Genomic DNA, 25,655 nt, shown 5'->3' on the forward strand with positions numbered 1-25,655 from the left:
CTCCTGCCAGGATGCTGCTGCGTCACTTGCATTCTTCACCCCTCCTGCCTTGTTGGGAAGGAGCAACCCTCCGAAGCCAGCGGTAACTCTTTCCAGGCTTCTCACAGCAGTGCTTGGGGCCCTTCTGTGCTGCTTTGCTCCATCCCAAAGCACTTTGGGACCACAGGGTCACCACCTAGGGTTTGCTCTGTAGCAGTGCTGGTATTCCCTGTGCCAGACTGCCTCCCGAAAAGCTCCTGTCTCTCCCTGACACGTTCTCAGATCTCGAGTAAAAATAGTGTAACGATTATTGTAGTGTGGGAAAGCACAGAACGCTGCAGGAAGCATTTGGAAAATGTCTGTTGCAAATGGCTGCCAGCAGGGATTGAGCAGGAGCAGGGATTGACTTAGATACTCAGAGCTGTGTGTCAGTGTGAGAAAGTGCACGTCTCATCTTTTCTGGGTCTTTCTAGTGAGCACATCCCCCTGAGGTTCTGCTGCAGGTCCCAGGGATGCAGTGTGGGGCTGGATGAGTACAGGGGATATACCTGCACTCAATACATCCCAACCTGCTCTTCTCTCAGGCTTCTCTTCTTTTTATTTGTTTGTTTTTGGGGCTTTTTTTTTTGTGTTGGGGAGGGGAGGGGGGGAGGCATATGAATTACCCCAACCAACCCAGTGTTTTGGATATTAGAAACTTGTCAGTGCGTTGGCCACATGGGAGGCAATTGTTTCTTGCTGGTTATCTGCATGGCAAAAAAAAAAAAAGAAAAAAAAAAAGAAAAAAAAAAGAAAAAATAATAACCCTTACTTCTCTACAGTGTCAAAATTGTCCGTTTCATTCCTCAACTTCCTGAAGTTGTTGGTGTGGGGTGAGCTGCAGGAGCTCTGAATCCCTGGTGAGAGCGGGGTAAAACTGCAGAAATGGACTGAGCAGGAATAACCAACTTCAGAAGGGGAGGAAGTGAGTGTCTGACTACAACCTGCAAGCCTGTACTTCTGTATGGCAGCGATAGCCTGAGCATGGTTATCTTGAGCATCAGTGTTGCTACAGTGATGGAAACAGCTGATTCTTGATAAAAAGAGGAAAATTTGTTAGAAGACATCATGATATCTTTTAGATGCTTCAAATTTTGTCTTTTTTCCCCCATGATATAAGTGCAGAGGTTGTTCCTCTTTGAATGGGTATTTTACATGAGCCTTCCTCTCAAATTAAGTAGGATCGTGTTTCTTCAGCATTTAGTGTGAATCTTGATTCCTGGTGGTGTGTTTCAGCCTTCCGAAGAGACATGCAAGAATAAAGCAAGATGATTCACTGCATACTAAAATGCTCTACATGTAAAATAATAATAATGATAAATAAATAGAAAAGTTGCTGTTTCAGCTTTGCAGTAAAACTATAAAACTCACCAGCCAGTAAACAGTGGATCTCCTGTTCCCATGGAGAAGAGCTGCTGCAGACCTAAAAGCTTGCTGTGGGAAAGAAAAGAAATATAAATCAAAAAGATCCACTCTTGGTCTTGCAAACAAAGGTTGCCTTGGATTGTGGTCACATGTTGCCGTTCAGCTGATCGAGCTCATGCCAAAAGGGGAAAGATTTCTAGTACTTGCTTGAACCCCACTGAACTGGTTTAGGGAATTAATTAGAGGAAAACTCTTCACCTTTGTTTTTTCCCTCACTGGTTTTCTCCTAGACCTGATGGCCCTGCGTGAACTCACCAGCCCAGCCACCCCTTCCGTGACTTGTGGCCACTGAGTGAACTTGACTGTGATTTAAATTGCACCTTCAGCAAAGGGGCTTTGGCTTCTCCCTGCTGAGGGAGAAGGTGCCTGCCAAATACCCAAATCTGAGCTTTGTAAATCCTACCCAGCAATTCTCGGTGGCCAAGTTGCTTCAAGGATATAAAGAGGAGGAACACCTGCGAGACCTTCTGGGGCTGAATTGCAACCCCTGTGTATATCAAAGGTGTTGATAAGCTGGTGTTGCTGGCAGCGCTCCTGGCCTGACCTAATGCTCTGTGTGCATATGTTCTATAAATAAAGATCAGGGCAGGCTTCTTCCCCTGAACACATCCTCTGTCCATGCCTATGGAGGTGGTCAGGAGACCTTCCTAAGGCTGGACATTGGAGGTTGTGTGAAAATTTCCAAAATTTTTGGCTCACATATTTGGTGTTAAGATACATACATATGTTGCATGCATCAGACAATAGTTTTGAGGACAAACTCAGTGCAGCAGACTTAGCTCTCATCCCAGGCAGTTTTCTCAGGCATCTAATCTTTACAAAGCTCATCAGATCACTGGTACCAGAGGGTGCTTTTCTTTGAGGGGTACTGTATCAGCAGAGTTGGGTATTGGATTGCTTTCCAGGATTTTCTTGCCTTCTCATGTCATGAGGCTTTTTTTGGTGAAGATTTCATCACGCACTCATCCTGTTGTCTTCTGTAGCAGATGAGCTGTGGGTTCCTGGCTGGCACTTTCACCTACGGGCGAAAGTAGTAGGATAAGGCAGTGCATCCAACCTGTTAGTTTGGAATACGATGGTGGTTATATCCCTTTTTTTTTTTTTTTTTTTTTTTTTTTTTTTTAACCTTGCATTAGGGTGTGCTGAAGGAAGCAGGGATGAAAACCACTGTAGGTTGAAATTACCCAGCAAAGAGCCTGAATCAACTGCAGAAGATACTGAAAATCTTGGTTACAGACCCATTTTTTATTTTTTCAGTATTATGTCATGCAGTGAGAAAGCATATCTGTTTCTTGGGTGAGGTGGAATTAAACAGTTGCCTCTTCCCAAGTTGTCTGTGCTTCCCTGTGGCACCGCACACTTTGTTTGTAGCATCCCGCATGGGAGATGAAAGGGTTTGATGTATACTGCCTTCGGGGCAGTGTGGATTTCTCCTCAAAAACTCAGATTCTAGTTTTAAATGCCTAAAAAATGAGACCTGTGCCTTATCTCTTGGGAGATCGTTGATGGATCCATTCCTCAAAAAGATATTTTATTCATTCAAACTATTCAGTTCTTTAATTCAGTGCCACTCCCTTCATTCGGATGCCTGGAGTCTTTTATCATGTCTCCTCTTACTCATTGCTTAGCCAAGTTAGACATACTTAGTTCTTTTAATCTTTCCTAGTAACTGAGTGTCTTTAATCATCGTGCTTGATGTCAGAGTGTTTGATGCCCACTTTTACTGAAAGTAAGCCTGGATTTTGTGTGTGTGCAAATCACTTGGGAAGTGATCCAGGAGAGCAGGAGTAGCTGAGCAGCTGCAGCTGGTTGCACAGGCTCACTCCTGGATTCCTCAAAAGCTCCCTCAAATATCCCACTGTGGGTGCTGAGGAAGATTCTTGGCTCACCTCGTATGCCAGCAGACTTGGCACGCTTGGGGTTTAATTAATGTTTTTGTTGGATGTGGGCAGCAGCTCCCCTGAAAACGCCTCATGGCTTGGCTTTCCAGAGGCACATTTCTCTGGACTTCCATGGAACTAACTGAAGATGCAGGTGTTGATTATGTTTGCAGAAAACAGGCCCAGAAAGGTTACTGAAACTTACATTTCCTTCTCTTACCCATCAGAAACAAGAGCAAGATAGATGCTTAATTTCCTTCTACAAAATCCATAGCAAAACCGAGGGATGGGTTGTTTTTTGGGAGCAGTGATTTTGCTACATGCTGTTAGTGCAGCTCATCTACTCTTGCTGCAGGTATTAATGTTGATTTTCCAGATGAGTTCATATATTTGCACCTGAAAATAATCATGCACAAATTCTTAAATCAGTGTGAATGTAGGGATTGTTGCTATCTGTTACTGAGCTATGCAATGTATCATCTCAGCATGGTGTCATCAGACTTGGCTTTCTAGAGTTAAACATCTGCTTTCCTTCTTTGACACAGAACTCCACAATTTACCCCATCTTATTTCAGTGGGAGCTGTCGGTATTTCTCTGTTTCAGAAATCCTGGCCTGATCCAAGCCCAGTGTCGACTCACATGGGTCAACGCAGCACATCTTCGGGTTTGCTGGCATCAGCACTAAGGCAGCTTGGAGTGGCACCTCTGAGTGAAAGAGGAGCATGGACTTTGAATCACAGAGTGTTTGGCAACAAATTAAAGAAGGCCAAAGACTCCCTGTCCCTCCCCCTCATCCTATTCTGCAAGAATGCTTCTCATACTTCCCAAACTTAGCGTGCAAATGTCACTCGGTTAAGTACATTGCCTGACGATGCTATTCTGATGTTAATAAAGGTCCCATTCCCCCCCACTGTGATTCAAACTCCTTCTACCAAAGGGGCTGTGTGATATACAGCCACCCTTACAGGGGGTCCTGTAGCCTGGGAGAAGAAGAGCAAGCCCTGGTTTGGGGAGAAAGCAGAGCTCCAGCACAGAGCAGCACCTGGTGCCTGCTGGATGTCCCTTGTCATCCTTGGGTGACCAGAGTGTAGTGTGGGATGTCCCTAAGGCCTGGAGATGGCCACCAAGAAAAATGTGCGCCCTCTTGGTGATGCTTGTGCCCTCTTGGCAAACATCCCAGGAGCACCACATCATCTGGAGGAGCCAGCAGGCTCGTTTTGGTGCTCCATTGCTGATTCACTGCAGGTGTTCGCCATGAGATGGGCACAGCACTGTAGAACACCATCCCCACCCCAGGGGCACGTCACACCCTGCACGCAATTACATTCACCTCGCTGGAGGATTTTCACTCCCTACCTTTGATTGCAACCTTGGGGGCTGGAGTGATAGCTTTTATATATAATTGGTTTACTTTACAGCAGCATTTTGAAGAAGAGAGGAAATGAAGCTTTTTGGTTGGAGGGAAGGGACAGGGTTTGGCTTGCTGACATTTCTTTTGTTGCGATGTTGTATAGGTCTCGCTTGCCTGAAAAAAGGAGAAAGGAGGAGTGTGTGCAGGAGTTCAGGTCCTGCTGTGGCTTCTTGGGAAGTGAGGTGAGTCGGGAGAGCCTTCAGCGCTGCTAAGCTCAGACGTACAAACGCCTGGGCTTCCTTGCAGCCTTTGGGTGAGACCCCTTCTTCTGAACCTCCAGATTTTTTTGTTATGGGTTTCTTTGTGTTTTTACTCTTCCAGGCCGATGGGAGGATTTTAGGCTGCTGTTGCGATCAGGGTTGCAGAAGGCTGTAGGATCACACACAACTTATTTCTGACTGTGGCTTTGGCTGTATTTGAGATTCACAGCATGGGACTGCATTCCCCTACATTGTTAGTGTATGGTCTGCGTTTGTCTGGTTGAATTGTATGTGTGGTGTCTGCACCGTGTGCAGGAGGACTTGAGTCCAATATGTTTCTTGTGGCTTTGGATATTGAGAGCGTGGGCCTCTGCTAACCTACCAAGTGCCCTTGAGTTTTCTTCTCTTTTGAGAGGAGCCTGGACACAGCCCACGTCTGTGAACTTGTCTGAGCCTGCCCTCTGTGCTCGTACACCCTGACAGGCAGCATAAGCACGTTCCTGAGGGATAGTTATCATCACCTGCACTGCAGTCCAGCTGGGCCATCTCACACTAGCTGTGGCGGTCCTGGTAGGGACCAGCAAGATATCTGTTGTGCCAGTGTCCTGAACTCAGAGAAACGTCAAATATCCAGAGCTGGAAGGGACCCAAGAGAATTATCAAGTCCAACTCCTGGCTCCACACAGGACCACCTAAAATTCAAACCCTGTGTCTGAGAGCAATGTCCATGAACTCCGGCAGCTTGGGGCCATGACCAGCATCCTGGGCAGCCCGTTCCATGCCCACCGCCCTCAGGTGCAGACCCTGTCCCTGACCCCCACCCGCCCCTCCCCTGACGCAGCTCCATGCCGTTCCCTCGGGCCCTGTCGCTGTCACACAGAGCAGAGCTCAGCGCTGCCCTCCGCTCCCTGTGAGGAGCTGCAGCCGCCATCAGGCCTCCCCTCAGCTCCTCTGCTCTGGGCTGAGCACACACAGGGACCTCAGCTGCTTCTCACATGTCTTGCCCTTCATACCCTTCACTATCTCTGTAGCCCTCCTAAAAGTTTTGTGTCCTTACGCTGTGACACCCTGAACAGCACCAATGCTGGCACCTGTAGTGGGCTGGTAGTTCCGAAATACACAGTATCCTACTAACTCAGCAGTGGTCTGCAGATGTGAAAAGGTGAAAAAATGAGCCCTATGTGTCAGGGCTCTCTTGTTCAGCATTTCTTTTGAGATCTTTTGTGCACATCACTGCATCTCCCATGCACTGGAAATTCCCTCTAGATATCCATCTGCCTTTGCTGAGCTGTCTCCTCCCCTTCACTTCCTCACCATAAGCTTTTTTAGGACAGGAACTTTCTTTTCTGCTTGTATTTGCAGAATGCTCATCATGCGCTGTCCAGTTCATATTGCAGTGTGACTAAATATGTTATAAAAACGATAATCTTTAGATAGACAAGCTTTTTTATCTGAACAGCTGTGACTCTAGAGGGCCTTTTGTATGCTTCTGTCTCCCTGATGCCCTACATGTGCTTTCAGAGATGCAACCCATTGCCTTGTGTTGAGAAGGGGACTGATGTTGATGGTACGTTTTCAAGATCCTCACTTGAGATCAAGAAAAATACATAATTTGCTGTATTATGTAACTGTTGTTCACTTGTAAGTTGTCAAATAGAGAGAATGCGAGAGTATCTGTATAGTGAAGGAAAAAGAATCACACTAAGATTGTATGGTTCACCCCCTTGGCTGAGCTCTCGCCCCATCCAAATGGAGGCTGTGTACATCTTCTCCTTCCATCCGTACACCTTAGGAAGAAAAAGTGTTGCAGAGGTTTGGGTCAGTTGCTTGCTTCTGCCACTGGTCTCTTTGCTCACAAGCTGTGCCTCAGTTTTCCATCCAGAGAACAGGGATAAGTTGAGTCTTTGAGTTGTGACAATTACCTTAAGGAATAGGTCTGCAGCATTGGGTTCTAGTGGCGTGTTTAACTGGAGCTAGGTGCTTTTTGCAGTATCAGTGGCTCTCAATGAAAAGCCTCATTTTCACTTGGCTGCTCTCAGTCTGGCTGGCTTTTCTCAGATAAAGTTCATCCAGCATAACAGCTGGCTTCCCTCCTCCTTCCCTCCACTTTTGGAAGCCTGCTCTGGTCTGACACCTTCATCATCAGCAGAGTGTTGGGGATTGGGGCTTGGATATTTGGATCACTTGCCCTCTCCTTGTTGCAGGGTCACCAAACCCATGCCAAGCCACTACTCCTGTGCAAAGCTCTCTCCCTCTGTCTTCTTAGGTTTTGTTTGCTGGGGTTGGTGGAATGCAGGGATTTGAGGGCCTGTGGGTTCCTTAAGCACTTAAACAGGAGAATGCACTCATCACCTTGATAAAATGAGCAGCCTGCTTGAAGTGGTGGGGAGGGGAGGATTTTATAAGTCTCAGGGACACTGGCTAAACATTAGGAAGGACAGTTGTTATCAGCATTGCAGAATCTGGTTGGAGGCCTGTAACTAGCAGTGTTCCCCAGGGGTTGGTGCTCAGACTGGTCAAGGGAAGTGATGTGTTCTGCCCTGGTGAGGCCACATTTAGAATACTGTGTCCAGTTCAGGGCTCCCCAGTTCAAAAACGACAGGGGTGTTCTAGAAGGAGTCTGAGGAAGGCCACAATGATAAATGGCATGGAGCATCTCATATATGAGAAAAGGCTGAGTAATCTGGATCTGTTCAGAGGACTGAGGGGGAATGTGATTAACGTTTATAACTATCTAAAGGGAGGTAGGAGGCAAATGGATGAGTCTAGGCTCTTCTTGGTGCGTAGCAGTAGGACAGGGAGCAGTTGCCTAAAACTTGAACATAGAAAGTTCCACACAAGCATGCAAAGGAACTTTTTGCTAAGTGTGATGGAGCACTGGAAGAGTTTGTCCAGAGAGATTGTGGAGTCACCTCCTATGGAAATATTCAAGACCTGCCTGGATGCCTACCTGTGTGACATTGTAGGGAACCTGCTTTAGCAGAGGAGTTGAATTTGATGATCTCTTGAGGTCCCTTCCAACCCCTGCAATTTTGTGAGTCTGTGACTGCATTGGGCTGAGTGGAGAAGATTTTTTATCTGTTTTCTGGGGGCTAAAAACAGGTGTTTGGTGGACTGGGAGTTGCCTTGAAGGCAGAGAAGAAGGATGCAAATGAACTGTGAGACATAATAGGAGCCATTGGAATGCCCTGTTCTGCCACTAAGTTTGCCTCCACTCTGAGCAATATGCATGGTGTAAGCTGATCATTCGGCAACCTCAAGAAAAGTGGGTGAGTCCTGTCTCAAGAGACCCTTTCAAACCTAAAGATCTTACAGAAGTGTAAAAAGGAACTGAGCCCAGAGGTATAGTTGTTTACAGATAAGCCAGGAGATGGGTCTTGCTCAACAGGGTGGGCTGTGTCTGCCTTCCTGGCTGGGAACTGGGTCCCTGAGGAGCCTGGGTGCTCAACCTTGGGTGTTTTCAGTAGTGAGCAACTGCTAACGATAACTCTCTGGCCCTGGATGAAGCTTTTTTCAGGTTTTGCAATAGTTGAGATAAGTCAATGCTGACCCTAGTGCACACAGCAGCTTAAAATCTTCTGTCAATGCAGTCTGTGGGCTCAGGGCCCAGTGGTGAGCTACCAAAGCTTACTGCCTGTTTGCTGTTGCAAAAACAGTGTAGCAATTAGCTTAAACGTACCTGCAGGAGATTTTAGGCTGTACTGTGCCTAATGCCTGAGGGAACTGGGGCTGTTTAGTCTGTAATAGAGGAGGCTGAGAGGAGAGGAGAGCTTGTCACTAGCTGTGATCTTGAAGGTCTTTTCCAGTCTAGATGTCTCTATGATTCTGTGTTTCACACTGCAACGGGACACAAAGCTAACCTGTTACTCTAGCCCAGCAAAGTGATAACCTGTCAAGGGATGGAATCCCACCAGTGTCCTCAACTTGGAATAATCTACTTCTCTGAAAGAGTGGTCAGGCAGTGGAATGGGCTGCCCCGGGAGGTGGTGGAGTTACCGACCCTGGAGGTGTTCAAGGAACATTTGGATGTTGCGTTGAGGGATATGGTTTAGTGAGAACCACCTGGTGATAGGTGGATGGTTGGACTGGATGATCTTGTAGGTATTTTCCAACCTTGGTGTTTCTGTGATTCTGTGATAATAGTACAGCTGGAGACCTGGACAGCACAGTGATACTGAATGTGGTCAGGAGAGGAGCTGAGCAGTTCCCACACTGTCTTCCTTCTGCCCTGCCTACATTTTACTTCTAAGCTCTGTCGTCATGCCTTTAATGAAGTTGATGCTTATGCTGTGATTTTGGCACCTGTCTCTTGTAGCAAGCATTTTTGGCTACTCCCTTACTCATGGATGGCAGTTCTCCCTCCTTGCTCGCTCTTCCTGTTGTATTTTTATTGCATGGCAGTCAGCATTTGTGTGTGCTGTCTTGCAGAGTAATGCGCCCCACCTCAGCTCAGTGATGACTGTATTGTGCTGCAGTCTAATTTTTTGCTGTTAACAAGCATTTCCTCAGCATCCCTGTAGGCCAAGATGCTGCCTCTTCACCACAAAGGTTGGATGTTCATTGGCTCTGTGTGTTGGTGCTTCCTCTTTCTGATTTCATTTGATACGTACAGGATGTAATGATAAACATTTGGGCTTTCTCCTATTTCAGGCATTTTTGCTTCTCTTAAGTAACTCCATGGGATTACGAATGTTTGCGTGAATGCAAGATCAGATCCTGAGAAGGGAACAGCAGGTTACACAGCCCCACAACCACATGCTGCTTCATCCTTGCGCATGTGGGCAGCACCAAAACTTTGGATCAAAAGTTTTGAGGCCTTACATCCTCTCAGAATGCAGTTGCTGTAAATCTGGAAAAAATAAACAGTGACGTTGTTCCATCTTGTCTTCCTTCAGCTCACTGCATTTTCCTCTCCATGTTCAGCTGCTCTTCATCAGTGGCTCCCACCATCATTGGAGCCAGCATGCGGTGGTGCTCAGGAGGAGCACGCCCTTGAAGCAAAGCAGTCCATTCTGATTTGTGAACTGGGTTGTGTGTATGACCGTCTGGATCTCACATGTGGGGTCTGGCAGAGGTCTACAGGAATGACTGACATAGGTACTTCTTTTCTGACAGGTCAAGTGGGTGATTCATTAGTTAACACTAATTAGTTAAATATAGTTTTTAGTTAAATGTATGTTTTTTTCAAATATGCAAGATGAAGTACTGAAACGTATGCATGTATTGTCTGCATTTATGATCAGAGCTAGCTGCTTTTTGCTTTTGTAGCATCACAGCAATGTCATGTTTATGTGTTTTATGACATTCTAACCATGTCTTCTGGCTGGACACGGCAGTTAAACATTATAATACAGCAGTCATAAACCTGAACCATCTGATGACCATACCTGTTAATTCCTTAATGTTGCTTGTATATAAAATGAGTTCAGTGATAACTCCTTGCTTTCTGGAAATGAGTAGGACATTTGGAGCTGCTGTGTGGTTACAGCAGTGGGCAGGTGACTATGTTAGGGATCACAGGCTGTGCTCGTTTTAGCTGTGGGCGAGATCTCAGAAAATGCCAGCGTGCTAAGAGTTAATGCATACACTTAGGTTATCTCACTGATGAGTTTAAGTTTTGAAAGCAATTTTACTGCTGCACACCACCACAAACTTTTCTATATACGATGTTCCCTTCATGAAGCTTCAAACAGTGCTCACATCAGACTGAAATCAATATCTCCAGGAGAGATTAGGGCAATTTCACTTGAGGTTTTTGTTGTGGTTTCTTGCAGGAGGAATAAAGAAGGTAGGATAACCAAGGTCAGCACCTCACTTCAAGCTATCAGTTGGACTGCTTGTGGGCGAGAGATATTAAGTTACCATATGTGTGTAATTTATCCATTGTGCCAGTGACCAAGTAATCCAGTAAAATGGCAGCAAAAAGGATAGGGAAGTTATGAAAATTTGTACTGTAAACTGAACTGGCAGGATTAAACTCAGAGCTGTGTTTGGTTATCAGGTGTCACATTGTCTTTAGAAAGTGCCTGAGAGGGATTTTACTCAAAGTTTTGCAATAGAAGTCTCAGTGCCCATAAATGGGGCAGAGCATGTCTTTTCAGACAGGGGTTTGTTGTTCCCTATCTGGGTGCTCTTCACAAGTTTTGGGCGTGCCAATTCTGATTATAGTTTGCATTTATTATTGCTTAATGTAATTAATGTCATCATTTGAAACTGATTAATTATTGTTTAATATCAGTATCCTTTACTACAGCTTACTTCTACCTTGTATTTATTAGCCTCATCTTTATAGTAGTGTTGCTAAATGCTTCCTAGACCTGGGATGCATGTGTGCCTCCTTTGATATCCTTAGGCACATTATCCAAGTGCAGGTTACAGGTGCTGACAACTGTCTGACCCATTTTTTTTTATTTGCAGCCTCTTTTTGCACCTTATCTTGGTTTTTGTGAAGTAATTGAGCTAAATACAGTATTATTTTAGTCTAGTTTATACTCATTTGACATTATTAACTTTCTTGCTTTATCTGGGTTAATGCTCAAGGATGGCATCCTGGCATTCTCTGCCAACATTGCTTTCTGTGTAGTTAATATGGAATTAACCTTAAAAGAATGGAAAACTATTTCCAATCTTCTGCTTATTTTTGCCATGTTTGGGCTGCTGATTTTAACAAAATCGCACTTCAGAAGAAGGCTGCTTTGACAACACACTGTACACTATATGATGCCAAGGAAATAATTTGCTGCAGAACCCTAATGCATGCAGCCCTTGTTTTGTTGTTTTGTTTTTTGTTTTTTTCTGGGATATCTGCTATGGACCTGCTGGCTGATTTTTCTCTTGTACGATCCAGAGTGATCATCGTCTGTTGTGGTATGTGGGGCTCCAAGCCAAGAATACCCACTATTTTTGAAGCATGATCATTACTGTTCAAAATAGGCTTTTTTTTCCATGATCTTATAAGATTTTGCCCCTTCTATAATAAGCTAATTTTATCCTTGCTTTGGCATCTGTGTTATTTTGGTGTGTACTTTATATATATCACATATAGCTCTCTGCACACATGCATCACTGTATGTGATTTATACAAGCTTGTCTTGTCTGCAGTGTCAGAGGGAAATCGTTCTCACTTTTGTGATGGGGGTGTCAGGTCAGACGTGTCGAGTCCATTGCCAGACCTTTCTGTGACCTGTCCCAGTTTGCTTCCCTTCATCCCTAAATGATACCATTGCTTCTCCCAGGCAAGAGAAGATGTGAACCATCCACCACTCTTGCTGTATGAAGGCAAGGAGTGCCTTTATGACCTGCTACTTCTACTTCTCTGTCAGCTGTTCCTGGAATGATGGCCTGTGTCACTGGAGACTGCTTCAGAAAGTTTGTGAGACAGACACTAAGTCTAGTGAATGGAAGAAAATATTTGTCACTGTCTTTATTTGTCACTGCACCCATTGTCCTTATATCTAGAAAAAAAAGACTTAAGTTACACAGCCATCTTCTCTTCCTTCTTGTCCTCCACCCTCACATCTTTTTGAATGAGTAATTTTGAATGGATCTTCATCGAGATGGAATTTTGTCTTGCTTTGGGTAGTATACAACTAAGTAACTAAAATTTCCTTCTGAGGTTATCTGGTAGGGATGGATTTGGATGGTGCTAGGGCCTTAATGCTCCAACTTAATAACAGGGGAAGAGGAATCCAACAGCACCGACGTGTTCTTGGGGTAGAAAAGGAACCAGATTTAACCCTAAGGTCAAGTCATGGAATAGAAGTGATCCCTCATGGTCAACTCCAACCTGAAGGAGCCCAAGGAGCATGATGGCCATTTGACTGACCCATCTTTTGGTTCTGTTCAGAAGATGATGTTCCTTTTGCATGGAAATTAATGACCTTTGTTTCATTGTCGTGTCTTTAAGGACTCAAGATGGTGTTTGCAGAGGAGAGAGAGACCTGGTCTGCCATGACCGTGTCAGTTTAATGTATTTGCATAATGTAAATGCCAGCCCAGCTGAATTGTGACAGGTGTATTTGTTATAGGCAAATAAAGGTTTTCAAGAAGCTGTGGAGTTTCTAGTTTGGTAATCTGAGAATGGGTACTTTAAAAGGTATGTTTTGTGGCATGACATGGAGGGTTAGTTCCTTCGAGACAGAAGAAAGATAAAAGGATAAAATTATTACAACCAAATTTGCCATGTACCCTGACTACCAGTTTTGAGGTTGTCGGCTGAGGGAAGTGTTATGCCTAAGCAGAGCATCAGAGTCTCATGCAAGGGCCTTAGTGTGTTCAATTTTACCTTGATTTTACATCAAGTTACTGTGTTGTGGTTTAACCTGGCAGGCAGCTCAGTTCCATGCAGCCATTTTCTCACCTCTCCCTCCCGGTGTGATGGGGGAGAGAATCAGAAAAAAAAAACACTACAGCAACACAAAGTAGAGCTTCTGAGTTAAGATAAAACTATTTAATAAAACAAAAGGAAGTGGAAAAAAATAATAGTCAATAACCACAAAACAAGTGATACACAACACAATTAATTGCTCACCACCCACTGGCAGATGCTCAGCCAGTCCCTGAACAGCTGCTTTTCCCCCAGCCAACTCCCCACTGTTCTTCAGGTTTTTTTTGTTTTTTTTTTTGCATGATGCCATATGGTATGGAATATCCCTTTGGCCAGTGTACCTCAGCTGTCCTGGTTCTGCCCCCACCCAGCTCCTTGTGCCCCCGCAGCCCTCCTCACTGGCACAACAGTACAAGAAACTAATAACTGGAACGTCCCTGGCTCTGTCCAGCACTGCTCAGCAACAACTGAAACACTATGAAGAAATGTCCCAGCAGAAACCAGGACATGCTGGACTGCAGAAGGATGCGACTCTTACTTTGAGGAGCACCACAGCTTGCCAGGGGTTAATCAGATTAGCACCTTTGGTCCTCTTCCTCAGTACTGGGGCTGTTACTGTTGATTTCATCAAAACATTCTTTTCTGTAAAGAAAGGAGTCCTTACAGTTTGATAGAGGCCACAGAGGTGTCAAAACGTTGAGCCTGAGGTTTTTCACTTATTGTCACCTTTTTCAGTGAGAGCTCTGCTTAAGCTGAAAAGGTTTCAGCAGTGTGAAATTGCCGAAGGAAAGGAAACATTCAACATTTTCAGCTTCATAGTCACCCAAGCCATAGCTAGTTCTGGAAGGGTCGATGAGTGTATGGACATGAGTAAGCCTTCTGAGACTAGTGTGGGCTCTATCAGACCTAGCAGGGGTTTCCCAGGTCAGACCCAAAGCTCTCCACTCGAGATCTGAATGTCACTGCAGCTGCATCTACAGGAAGGCTTTGGCTAACACTGTACAGTAAAACATATCTATTGTTCCCTCAATAGACAAAGCTATAACAGGAAAAATGTCTTGTGTCAACCTGGCCTTTGAAATACAAATGAGTAAGAGCAACCTCACTTTTAAATGTCATCATGTGCTTTGTGCGCTCACTTTGTAATTTGCTTTTCTGTGGTTACTGCATTTCAGGGCTTTTGCTTCAAATGATGTTTCAACAAAAGGGAAAGGAAAAGAAAAGGCATTTCTGGTGTCTCATGGGGAGTTCTGTGGGGTTGCACTGACTCTGCTTCTACTTTTAAGCATCAAGACAGGCATTTTGTTCCTATAAAGTACCTGTGATGGTGGAAATACCGGCAGCCTTGTTTTCTTATTTCATGAAGTTTGAGAGAAAGGTGCGTGAAGGAGCACTGTGCATCTCTGCTTAGCAAGCTTGGCTTTTTCTATATGTCCTTTGGGTCCTGTGGTTTGCAGTGACATAATGAAACTTCCTCTTGGTGAGGATAGCCATCCAGTGCTTGCAGCATGGCATGTGCCATCCAAGCACCCTGCTTGCCAAATCACCTTGTTCTTTTGTTCATTGCCTTCTGCATGGAACACCTTTGGGATTTGCCTGAAGTCCTGCATCTGCTTGGTGGGCATCTATTCCTTCAAAGTGAATCTGAAAGTGTGTGCAGAACTGACTCTGGAATTGGGTATGTCCTTCTTCAGGGAAGCTGGTGGAACAAACTGTTATTTGGGGTTATACTGTGATGGGATTACTGGTTTTGGGTGCTTTTGGTCTGTTTGTGATTAAATCTGATGGTGACAATAAAAACAGAACAAGAAATAATGTGAAAAGTGAATAAAAGCCCCGGAAGGATATTTTGGGTTGCCAGAGGATCTTCATCCACGGAAAATTAATTGTTTTAAAGTAACTCAATGACTAGTTTGAGTCGGCTTTGCAGACTCCTGTCTGAGCAATGGACATTTCTGTGGAATTAATCAGAAGGAACTGCAGTTTCTTTTACCATGGGCAAAAATAGCCCTTAGACTGAGGACAACGTGTAATAGCAATGACTGTAGCTGTTGACTTAGCCAGAAATACACAGCCAGTAATAAATACAAAAATCATCAGGAAATATGGACCGCTCAATCTGTGCTGAAAATCACTCAGCTTTATTGCAGTGAATGGGTAAGGGGGTTGGAAAGAGCAGCAGGAGTTTTGGGGTGAGGTGCTGTGACTGGGGGTATACTGTGAGGTGGGATGGAATTGGGTGGGACAAGACAGCATGGCACAGGATGGGATAGCAGGGGATGGCATGGGATGGGATGGCATTGCATGGGACAGGGTAGGATGTCCATGTACATGCAGGGGAGTGGCAGATCCACAGTTCATAGGTCCTGGGATTCAGCAGTTTGCAGTGTTGAAGGCAATGCTTGGCCAGTCAGCGGTACTGCTCACACTGTTCTAATTTGACAAGGTGGATGATCTGTTTTGAAAACAAGAATGGGGGGAGTGGACATCTTTTCTCCACTTTGTTGATGCTGAAATACCATGTTGCAATATCCTGTGTTTTAGGATATTTAAATATACTTTACAACTTGATTTTGTATTTTTTCATGTTTGCCTGCCACTCAAAATGAGCTACATTTCAAGTAGGTGTTGAAACTCCCCAGGCTGCCCTGGAACTGCTACATCATCCTGGTAGCAGCCCCCGGGGCAGGAAGGAGATGCTCTCCACTTTCAGGTGGCCCAGAGAAGGGCATGTCCTACTCTCACTTTCTTGGCTCAGCTGGTGCAAAACTATGTTCATGCCATGAGGGAGACTGAATTTATCTTGTCAGGTGTCTAGGAAGGGGTGATATGAGCAGCATCATGTTCCCACTTTGTTTTAGCACCCACAGCCTTGCAGACCTTGTATTTTGACACTTTCTGAATTGGTTGGTGATGTGCAGTGGGCTCTCAGCTCGTTCTCCAATTTTTCTGCCTTTCAGTGTAGATTTTCCCCTCTCTGCTTTAAGCACATCATTTAAAACCACAAACAGTCTGGTGATGTGGAGCAGGCTGCTGGTGATCATCCCTGTGGCACTTAAGGCATAGAGAATGGTTTAAGTGAGAGGATTCTACAGAAATGGTCAAATTATAAAATGGCTTAGGTTGAAAGGAACATTAAAAATCATCTAGTTCCTGCCATAGGCGGGGCTGCCCCCCATCAGCTCAGGCTGCCCAGGGCCCCATCCATCCTGGCCTTGAACGCCTCCAGAGATGGGGCATCCACAGCTTTTTTGGGCCAACATCACTCTCTGTGTAAAGAATTTCTTCCTCACAGTGCCATTTCTGGGGTGAAGCCCCAGCCCTGCCAGTCACCACAGCCTCCTGCAAGGCGCCTGCACACAAAAAGCTGGATTTAGTGTGGCAAAACAAGGAGTTGTGAAGAGGCTTGGGGACAGCAAGTCTGTGCCAGCTCACAGTTTCGTGTAAGTTAAATAAATGTTGTCTTTTGAAGGAAGGTGTTGAAATGCTCCTGTGGCCTGTTAAAAACAGTGGTGCGTTGGGTGAAGAGCTGCCACCCCCTTTTTCCATTTCCTTCTCCATTTCTCTTTCCATTTCCTTTTCTGTTTCCATTAATAACTTTAAGTTTTTCTGCTTCATGCTTCTTTAACTTTTTTGTTCACTTACGACTTTCAAGGTGTGCTTTTACTGAGTTTAAATGCTTTGCCTTTGCTTTGTTGAAAATCACAACAGTCAGTTGAATGACTGCTGTTATCTCAGGTTTCCCCGGGTCTTCCCATGGGCTGCTTTTGATTTCAAAGGTACATTTGTTGAAAAAAGGAAGATTTCCACAAAAATGCCCATTGCACCTCTGACTTGTTCACACAGGGCTCCTGTTGAGCAGCTGTCCCATTTTACCGAGCAGCTGGAGTTAGAGGCTGATTAAAGGAGTGGGAAACCTCTTTTCATTTATTTCTGCTGCATGTATGTAACTATGGGTGTGCTCTGCTTTTGGGTGAGCTCTGCTTTTGGGTGAGCTCTGCAGGGAAGACGTGCTTAACGTGACTGAGCCTCTTCTTTTGTAACTTCAGAATTGATCCACATTTACCACTTGCTTCTTCTTTGAGAGCTTTTGGTAAAGGGGATTAGTTAAATCCACGTTTTTCTTTCAGTTAGTTTTGCTCTGGGATGGAGCTCATCGAATGCGGTCCTCCTGGGGACGAGGTGGGAGTGAGAGGGGTGCTGGGCATGTCACTTTGTCCTCATGCACCTCATGGTTCTCAGCACTGGGTGCTCCTCCTGCTCACCACTCCCCACCTTCGCTCCTTCCTCATGCTAAGATAGCTGCATTTCAGCTGAGACTGCACCTCTCTATACACTTTTTTTTTAGCATGAATTTGCAAGGGAAGGTTGGTTGAGGTTGGATCCAAGGCTCTTCCCTGTTGTTATGTTGCAGGAGAGCAACGTGAGCTTTGTCAAAGCTGCTGGGAGTGAAAAGTGTTAGGTCTCAGTGGCTGCATTTGGTCCAGAAACAGAAAATGGGAGCAGACCTCAGTCTGATGAATCTGGCAGCCCATGAACTCCCCCGTTTACTTGCTTTCCTTGTATAATTATAGTAATGGAAGTCACTGTCACTGTCCAGCTGAAGAGGAGCTGCATGGTTTTGCTGAGCATTGCAGGCACTTCCTAATGCATCAGCACCGGTGAGACTCGTGGGCGCAGCCTTCACCCTGTCCCTACCGAGCAGGCTCCAGTCTGGCTGCTCCCATCTAATAGCTGGAAAATTAGGGCTGTGAGTGAGCAAGAGCTGCTTGCAGAGGGCTTCAGTGGTGAAGCAGAGGCTGAAACTCAAGCAAGGAGCCTATGGATGAAGTGCTGAGCACTTCGGAATGGCATGATGCTCTTCCATAACCTTGCAGAGTACTTGTGTAATTTTTCAGATAGATGAAGCAGTAAGCAAGCCAGCTGTGACTCCACCAAAACAATTTCCAATGGCATTAGTATTGAAGGAAAATAGAAAAATCAAACATTAAAGTGTATGGAGGTCTGCCTTAGGCAGTTCTCAGTGCCTACAGGGCAGGGAGCTGGGGAGAGGAGGAGTTAGGTGGGTTAAAGTCCAGAGAAGGATATTGAAATACATGAGCCATCCCTGGGAAAGGTGGATCTGCAAGCACTGGGTGAAAGAGCATGAGGAGGGGGTGGGTTAGGTGGGGGTGTGGATTCCAGGAAAGGGTTTATTTCTTAGATTGCAGATGCTTAATGCTATTAGCATCCAAATGGCTCCTGCTGGTCTTTGAAGTCAGCATCTCATTGAGAAGTAAAGAGCAAAAGAGGTGTGGGGAATAATGAATTTATTTCATTTCTGGCTGGTGAATGTATTTCCTTGCAATGTTAAGTTAGCAACGAAGCCGTACATGGTTTATTTTGGGAGCACTGTTTCTTCAAAACATGAGGCATTTATCACTTCTATGATTCTATGACTTTGTACTTTGGCTGTTCTGTTTTTTTGTTTTGTTTTGCTGTTTTATTATGGTTTTTTTTTGTGTTTGTGTCTTAATACTCAAACTTGCTTTATACAGAAGACAGCAGAAAGCCACAAAACTGGAGCCTCAGTAATTTCTTTACACCCACCATTTGCCAGTATTCTGGATTGGAAACCAACCACAGCAGCTACTGACAGTCTCATTCCTCCTCCTTGTGAACATCCTTCCAGGGAACTGTGATAATTCCCACCTCCATCTTCTTCGCAGACTGAGGTTTCATGACCATTAAAACCTGTTCCTGGAACCATGGGATGGCCCCACAGCATGCTTTTCATCCAGATCAGATGTGGGCTGCTCTGTGGGATGAGAGCCCAGCAAGTCCAGCCATCAAAACCAACGTAGACCCTGTGGAGCTGCATGCTCTGACTCGTCCCTATGGAAATGTCCCCACACCCTGCCCCAGGGCTGTGCATTCCTGGGTGCTGGTTGCCTGTGTCTCATGAAGTCTTTCCAACCAAACTCATCACTTTGGCTTGGCTCTGCATCACCACACTGACACTGTGCAAGCTGCAAGCCACCAAACTGTACCTTTGAGCCACCTCATGGGGCACATGTCTCACAGTGGCTTGGCTGCTGGACCACACAGGGTGGGATGCGTGGTAGAGCACTGAGCTGGGAGAACAACATCCCTAATTCAGGTTGATGCGTGGCTGTGTTGGAGTCCTTTCTGCAAACTACTTCAAAGGGCATTTTGGTGTTTTCTCTCTTCATTCACTGTTCACAAGTGTTCTCCCACTTGTGCATTTTGTGCAATTTTAAAAACTTCTTGCATGTATTCCATTCCTCTTACCCTAGACTAAGTGGCTATCTTCTTTTCTTTCTGAGCTGGTTTGTTCATGCAGAGGCAGGGAGTAGCAAAACATATTTTTCCTTCTGAAAAGAGATAAAATAAATATGTTTGATACCTGAGAATAGTTTTTGCTGTTTGTCTCAGGCAGCTTGAAATCCTTAGGGAAAATCAGAATTGTTCCATTAGGACGAGCTGCTTGCAAGCATCCTGCCAAACTGGAACAGCCCTTCAAGCTGTACTGAAATGAATTCAAAGCCTCTACAGATAAGCACAGCATAGGGTATAATTTTATTTCAACAGAAGGAAAAAGTCCAGTACATCATCTCCTTTTATTTCTGTGTGTGGTTGTCTTGTCATCCTTGTACATATAGAAGTATGCTTTCTTCACATGTATTTACTGAGGCACTCAAGCTAAATGCAGTTGAGCCTGGTGGTTGCTGGGATGGTTGATCGTGCATCTCCAGGTGCCATCTGTACACAGGGAAGCTGGCAGTGCAGCAAATGGCTATTTTCCCTTCTATAAGAAATGCATGTTGGGGTTGCTTTTTGATGATCGCTTAGGATCTGAAAGCTTTCGTGCTTTCACATTTATTTTTGTGTTGGCTAAATTTCAGTTCACTTAATTCCCTGTGAACAGTTTTTTTTTAGTTGAATGAACTATTCCTTGCAAACCATAGCAGTGATGTCATTGTTGTTGTGAGGGTTTGGGTTGGGTTGGGTCGAGTTGGGTTTTAAGCAGCTGTTGCCACCCAACGGTGGATTTCCCTTCATTATGTATCTTCCAAATACACCTTTTAACTGGTTTTCCACCATTCTCACCTCGTGGATTCCTAAATATTTTTATTTAGTTTTGTGGAAGTGTGAGTTCCTCTTGAGGAAATGGAAGCCTCCTGACAATAAGCTTGCCTTTCTTAGTTGTTTTCTATGAACTTGTCCGGTATGCTATGCAGATCTCTGTAAAGTTCCCAAAGCAATTAGCTTGAGAGCCACCATTCATATGGGGCAGTGATGTATGCTTAAATGTGTTCTTTCTAGTAGTTATTGGTTATGTCTGCTAGGAAATTTCTGGATCCTAGCAGGTACACAGTGGTTTATAACCCTCCCATTCTCACGGAACTGTTGTGGAAGACAGAATCAAAGTCTGCTTGCCATTTGCCCAGAGCACACACCTCGTACATACAAGCTTGGGCAGAGCATTGTGTTGATGTGGCTCCATGGCTTTTGTCTTAAGCTGAATTGCGTCCAGTTGACCTTAATAAAGTGGAGCAAGCTGAGGTCTGCCCAAATTTGTCTAAGTAGACATATCCCACTAGGGTTCTGTGAAATTCCTGCTTCATCGGTTCATCTCAGTCCTAGACTTTGCCTTTGGCTGCACCTAGCACTGGACATATGGAACATGCATGGCTATAATCACAGTGATGCTGAAAATGCCTGCAATTTAAAAACATTGTGTTAATAAAACAGAGGGAGTTGTTTATGTCCAACTAAGCAGAATCCTGTTGTTTCTCAGAGAAAAGTGTTTTCATTTTTGGAGCAACTCTGGCCAAAAGCTCTTAAAGGACAGATGATTACAAGATGAAAAACACAGTATAGCCCAAGAAACACTTTTGTGTGTGTGTTTGCAAAATTTTTTGTTTTGAGCCATGAAAAATGCTTCCGTCTGAGTCTCTAGTGTGGGCCTGGGGGGAAAGCAAAGCAACTCCCTCTGCATGGGGCAGGTTGGCAGTGATGGGGTTGAGTCTCAGCAAAGAGCACTGGAAGTGGTATGAGAGCTCTCACTTTATTTCTAAGGTCTAATGCATTGTCTGTGGCTTTTGCCTGGCTTCTCTTGTTTCTGTGCAGGCTCAAACCAATTTCAAATAATGGATGAAAAACAAAGAAAAAAATTGATGCAGTGCATGTCTCATATGACTACTGGATTTTCATTAGGCAGTGAGCTGGTGGCACTGGCAGTGATGTGGGGCAGGATCATCCCCCTTAGCGTTGCGGATGGACCAGCCCTTTCTCAACAGACATAGTCAAGGGAAAGTCACATCCACAAGGAATGTGTTTTTTTTCCAAAGACGCCTGTACATCTGCTGAGTAGCATCCATAGAGCCTTGCGAAGCCACTTCGCTGAATTGCCAGCTGCCTGACGTGCGTTCCTGGCCATAGGATGCCTTCTGTGCTACCAAGAATGATGTAGGAATGCTCGTAGCAACAGATAGGAATGTTCTGTGATTTAATTGAGAAGAAATGTGACATTTTATATACCCAGATGCAACAACGGTGCACCTGACTAGAATATAGACAGGCTCTTGTTGCTCAGTGAAATGCCATCAGGTAGCTTGTGGTCTCCTGGTAACATTTTGTGAGTGGACTTTTGGGTCATTTTCTGTGCTGTAAATGTAGTATTCATACATACTACTAAGGGATATCAGACCTTGATAGGTGTTAAACATGCTATTCACGCCACTGTGACAAGAGGAGTGTTAACTGTGATCCAACATTCACCTTGTACAAATGGTGAATCAAAGACTGTCCATCCCCCAAGGAGGTCATGGCCTGGAACAGTGACAGAAGGATGTGGTTGGATATATGCAGATGGGGAAGTAAAATGAAAATGCCAGGATGATATTGATCATCTTGTCAGATGCATCTCAGGACACCAGGACACTTACTGTGAGGTTTCTTGTAAATGTCATGGTGAAAGAGAGTTTTGATGAAGTCAGTGAGATTGTTTGGCAGATATCAGGGGAATTCCTACCAGACAAGAAACGGAGCAGGAAAGGAGAAAGTATCATTTCCTGTCAACATGTTTTATATTGATTAGCCCGGGAGACCTGCTTGCAAAGAAGTAGATTTTGTAAGAGCAGCAAGTAACAGCTTAGGGCCTGAGTTATGCCTTGAGCATTAAGAAGCTCTTGTGTGATGAGGGAGGGAAAGAGGGGAGCTTTGAGAAGGTGAAGGGGATAGAGAAAACAGATGTTACATTCCTGAAGGTTGTTGGGTTGGCTGGGATATGGGTAGATAAAAGCTTGGATGGCAGCAGTGGATTTGGATGCTGGATGAAAGAGCATCCAAAAGATGTCCCAAGACATTTTGAACTAAAGTAGAGAGGGTAGTTTGTGGATCATGTGTGAGGAGAAGAGCTGGGTGTGTGTTTTGATGGAGGTGAAGGGAAGGTAGGGAAGAAGGAATCATGAACTCCCCCCTTTGACCATGGTCAAAACCCACAGAAGGGAGACCTGAAGTTGTGCTGGGGAATTATGAAGAGATAGGAAAGGAGCAAGGCAAGATTGTTGGGAATTCTGACCTTTGGTTAAAAACCCACTGCATTTTTCAGCAAAACCATGAACAAACAAGTACTGTTAGTGCATCCAGACCCAGGATGGATCCTCTGTAGCTACACCTATACAGGTAGTGAAAAGGTTTGAGTGTAACATGATCAGCATTGGCGTTGTGTGTGTGTGTCAGGGACCTGTCTGCACAGCAAGGTGCCTCTGCACGCTCCCATTCCATCGCTGCACACTTGTGATGGATCCTATTCCCATAAAATAGTCATGTGCTGACGTCTCCTCCTGGTTACATGAGCTGGCTCTGGAAAACCTCAGCTCCTAGATTACAAACATAGCAGGGCTCTGTCTGCAAAGGTGTAAGGTTACAAAACACACACACACTCACGCAGCTTAACCGAAACCACCTCATTTTTAGCAGTTGTGAGGGTTTATTCACTACAGGGCAGTGGAGGAATGCAGGAATGTGAGTGGCGTTAAACCTATTCGTTTGGAGGGGGAGTCCTCTCCTCTCCCCTGCTCCAGCCTGCTTAGCTTTAATGGTAATTGCACCTCTTGCCTGGCTGAACTGGCCGCCTGCCTGCCCTCCCAGTGCAGCTGGAGAGAAGAACTGGAGCCAGGAGGAGCAAAGTCGCTGTCAGTGTGGGGCTGTCCCTTATCCTGTGAGCCCACGGCCTCCCTGCTTTAACCTAGTACTTGGATAGTGAGAAGGAGGCATGCTTTTTAGTTGTGGAGTTTGGGCAGGGAGGAGGAGGACAATCATTGCCTAGCTCGTATGTATTGTGCTGGGGAATGTATTTCCCTTTTATTTTTTCTGTATTTTGTGCTTCAAATTAATCATCCCCACACACACCTAACAGTACCTTGGCATTTAAAAATCAAATATTGATCCTAAAAGCCTTGCCACTTTAAAAAAGAAAGGAAGAAAACAAAAACAAAAACAAACAAACAAAACCCACCAGAAAGCAGTGGTTTTTGTTGGCTTGCTAAGAATGTGAGAGATGCAGTAAAATCGGCTTTTTGGTTTATGCGTGCTGCCTGTTCCTGGGGGAGGAATGCGGTTCTCTGCACAGCCAGCTGCCACCGTCACCACTTTTCAGCCCTGCTGCTGAGGTTTCATGTGAAGCCAAAGAGCCTGGGAAGTTTGGGAAACCAGTGACACCGGATCCGTACCACAAAGGTGAATGCCGCCTGCTAGCTGTGTGTGTGCAGAGACACAGTGGCTCCAGCTTTTGCCTCCAGAAGTGAGCTGCCCACGGACAGTCATGCTGACAGTGTAATAGAAGCAGTTGCGTGTGAGCCCCAGAAATATTTGGAGATTTTTATTTAAGGTCTGTCCTCAAAGGTTGCTGCCTTGAAGGGTCTTCAGTGAGGATGGATGCAGCCTAACCCAGTTAGTCTGTCCTGTGCTGTGTTCCCAGCACTTCCAGTGATGCTTGCTGCTGGGAAAACCATTGAGAGTAGTGCCTGAAGGGTTAAATTAGTGATGATCTCAAAACTGGGATGCATTCAGAGCATAGCAATTGCACCTACTTATACTGGGAAATCTTAGTTCAACCCTCTTTCCCAGCAGATCTACATGGTGGTGAATTGGTGATTGTGTACCTGCACTGGGATGGAGTTGAGATGCTCAGGTGTAGTGCTTCTGCACCCAGTGTCAGGACTTTATTGCCTTGTTCCTGTGCTTCATTCAGACAGAACTGAAGCAGAAGAAGCCCTGCGTGCTCCACTGTCAGATACATTCATTTCTGGTCATGGGCATCACTGGTGGATACCTGTCCTGTCCAGTCCTATGGTAATGTTGGCAGACTTCGCAGGTGTGAACTTTGGACACACCATCCTTAGTTGTTACGCTGATAATCCTTTAGTTGTTCATTTGCAAGATAGTTCAGGAGGTTAAGAGAAGGACAAATGAATTAATATGAGGAATATGAGGGGATGGGGTGGGCAGCACAGGATCAGTAGAGCAAGTGGATTAATTAAAGAAGAGCAAACAGGAACCTCATGTGTCTGTGGCAAAGTGAGAAACACTATTCTCTCCACTTGACCCATTTAGTGCCCTGGATTGTGAAGCAGCAGTTCTTCACAGCATTCAGGAGAATAGAAATACATCACTTCTTCTTTAACTTTGAACTAAAATAAAGGAGATTTAGGTAAGACGTTAGGATGAAGTTTTTCACAGAGCAGCTGTGATTGCCTCATTCTCTGGAGGTGTTCAAAGCCAGGTTGAAAGGGACCCTGATCCATTTTTTGGCTGGCAACCCTGCCCATAGCAGGGGGGGTGGGACAGGGTGGGCTTTGAGGTCTCTTCCAACCCAGATCTTTCTATGATTCTGTGATCTTGGTGGTCCTCCAGTTGGAGTCCTGCTCACTATGGGCATTTCTGTTGTCCATGCTTGAGCCATGTGCTGCCTTGGGCTGGGCAGAGATGGGGGAGTCTTTGGGAATTTGGGGAACACTGCAGCCATATGAAGGCAGGATTGATGTGGTGCACATGAGTGCCATGTCCATGTTGTTGGTCTTTCTGGCATGGCTGTGTTATTTGTTATTAACAAAAATTACAGCTGTGGAGACTTCAGCAAGACTCCAGTGAGTTTCTTGCTAATGAATCTAAACCTTCCCCCTCTGCTTCCAGACTTTCTGTGTCAATGCAGCTCTTCCATCTCTCTTCTTTCCCTTGTCCTCATGATTCCCATCATGACAGTTTGAAATCAGAGCCAGCCCTTACCTGTGCTTTTTCCCTAACCCTCCTGTTCTTTACTGGCTACAGCCAGAGCTCCTTCAGCCCCTACATTTCAGGAAAGATGAAGAGCTGGAGTTGATCTCTG

The 25,655-nt window shown here is 45.1% G+C and overlaps 1 protein-coding gene across 18 annotated transcripts in view; it reads left to right on the forward strand.

Moving 5' to 3' along the window:
* LOC116227747 (uncharacterized) overlaps positions 1 to 25,655 on the forward strand; it is a 130,597-nt gene that overhangs the window by 58,289 nt on the left and 46,653 nt on the right. For 8 of the 18 annotated variants that reach the window (XR_016465333.1, XR_016465337.1, XR_016465330.1 and 5 more), the window contains one exon: positions 11 to 23,781. The exons of 1 other annotated variant lie outside the window; for it this stretch is intronic. Coding sequence is in view for 3 of the 17 variants with exons in the window: in XM_090137984.1 (XP_089994110.1) it covers positions 11 to 82; positions 4,839 to 4,917; positions 9,831 to 10,032; positions 12,171 to 12,211 (394 nt within the window). In the remaining 14 variants the exon portion in view is untranslated. Of the gene's footprint in view, positions 1 to 10; positions 23,782 to 25,655 lie in introns of those variants that run through there. 9 more of the 18 variants (XM_090137984.1, XR_016465340.1, XM_090137985.1 and 6 more) reach the window with 9 other exon arrangements.

The sequence above is a fragment of the Phasianus colchicus genome, chromosome 3 (assembly GCF_987193195.1).
Source record: "Phasianus colchicus chromosome 3, bPhaCol1.hap1.1, whole genome shotgun sequence".
Taxonomy (NCBI): Eukaryota; Metazoa; Chordata; class Aves; order Galliformes; family Phasianidae; genus Phasianus; species Phasianus colchicus.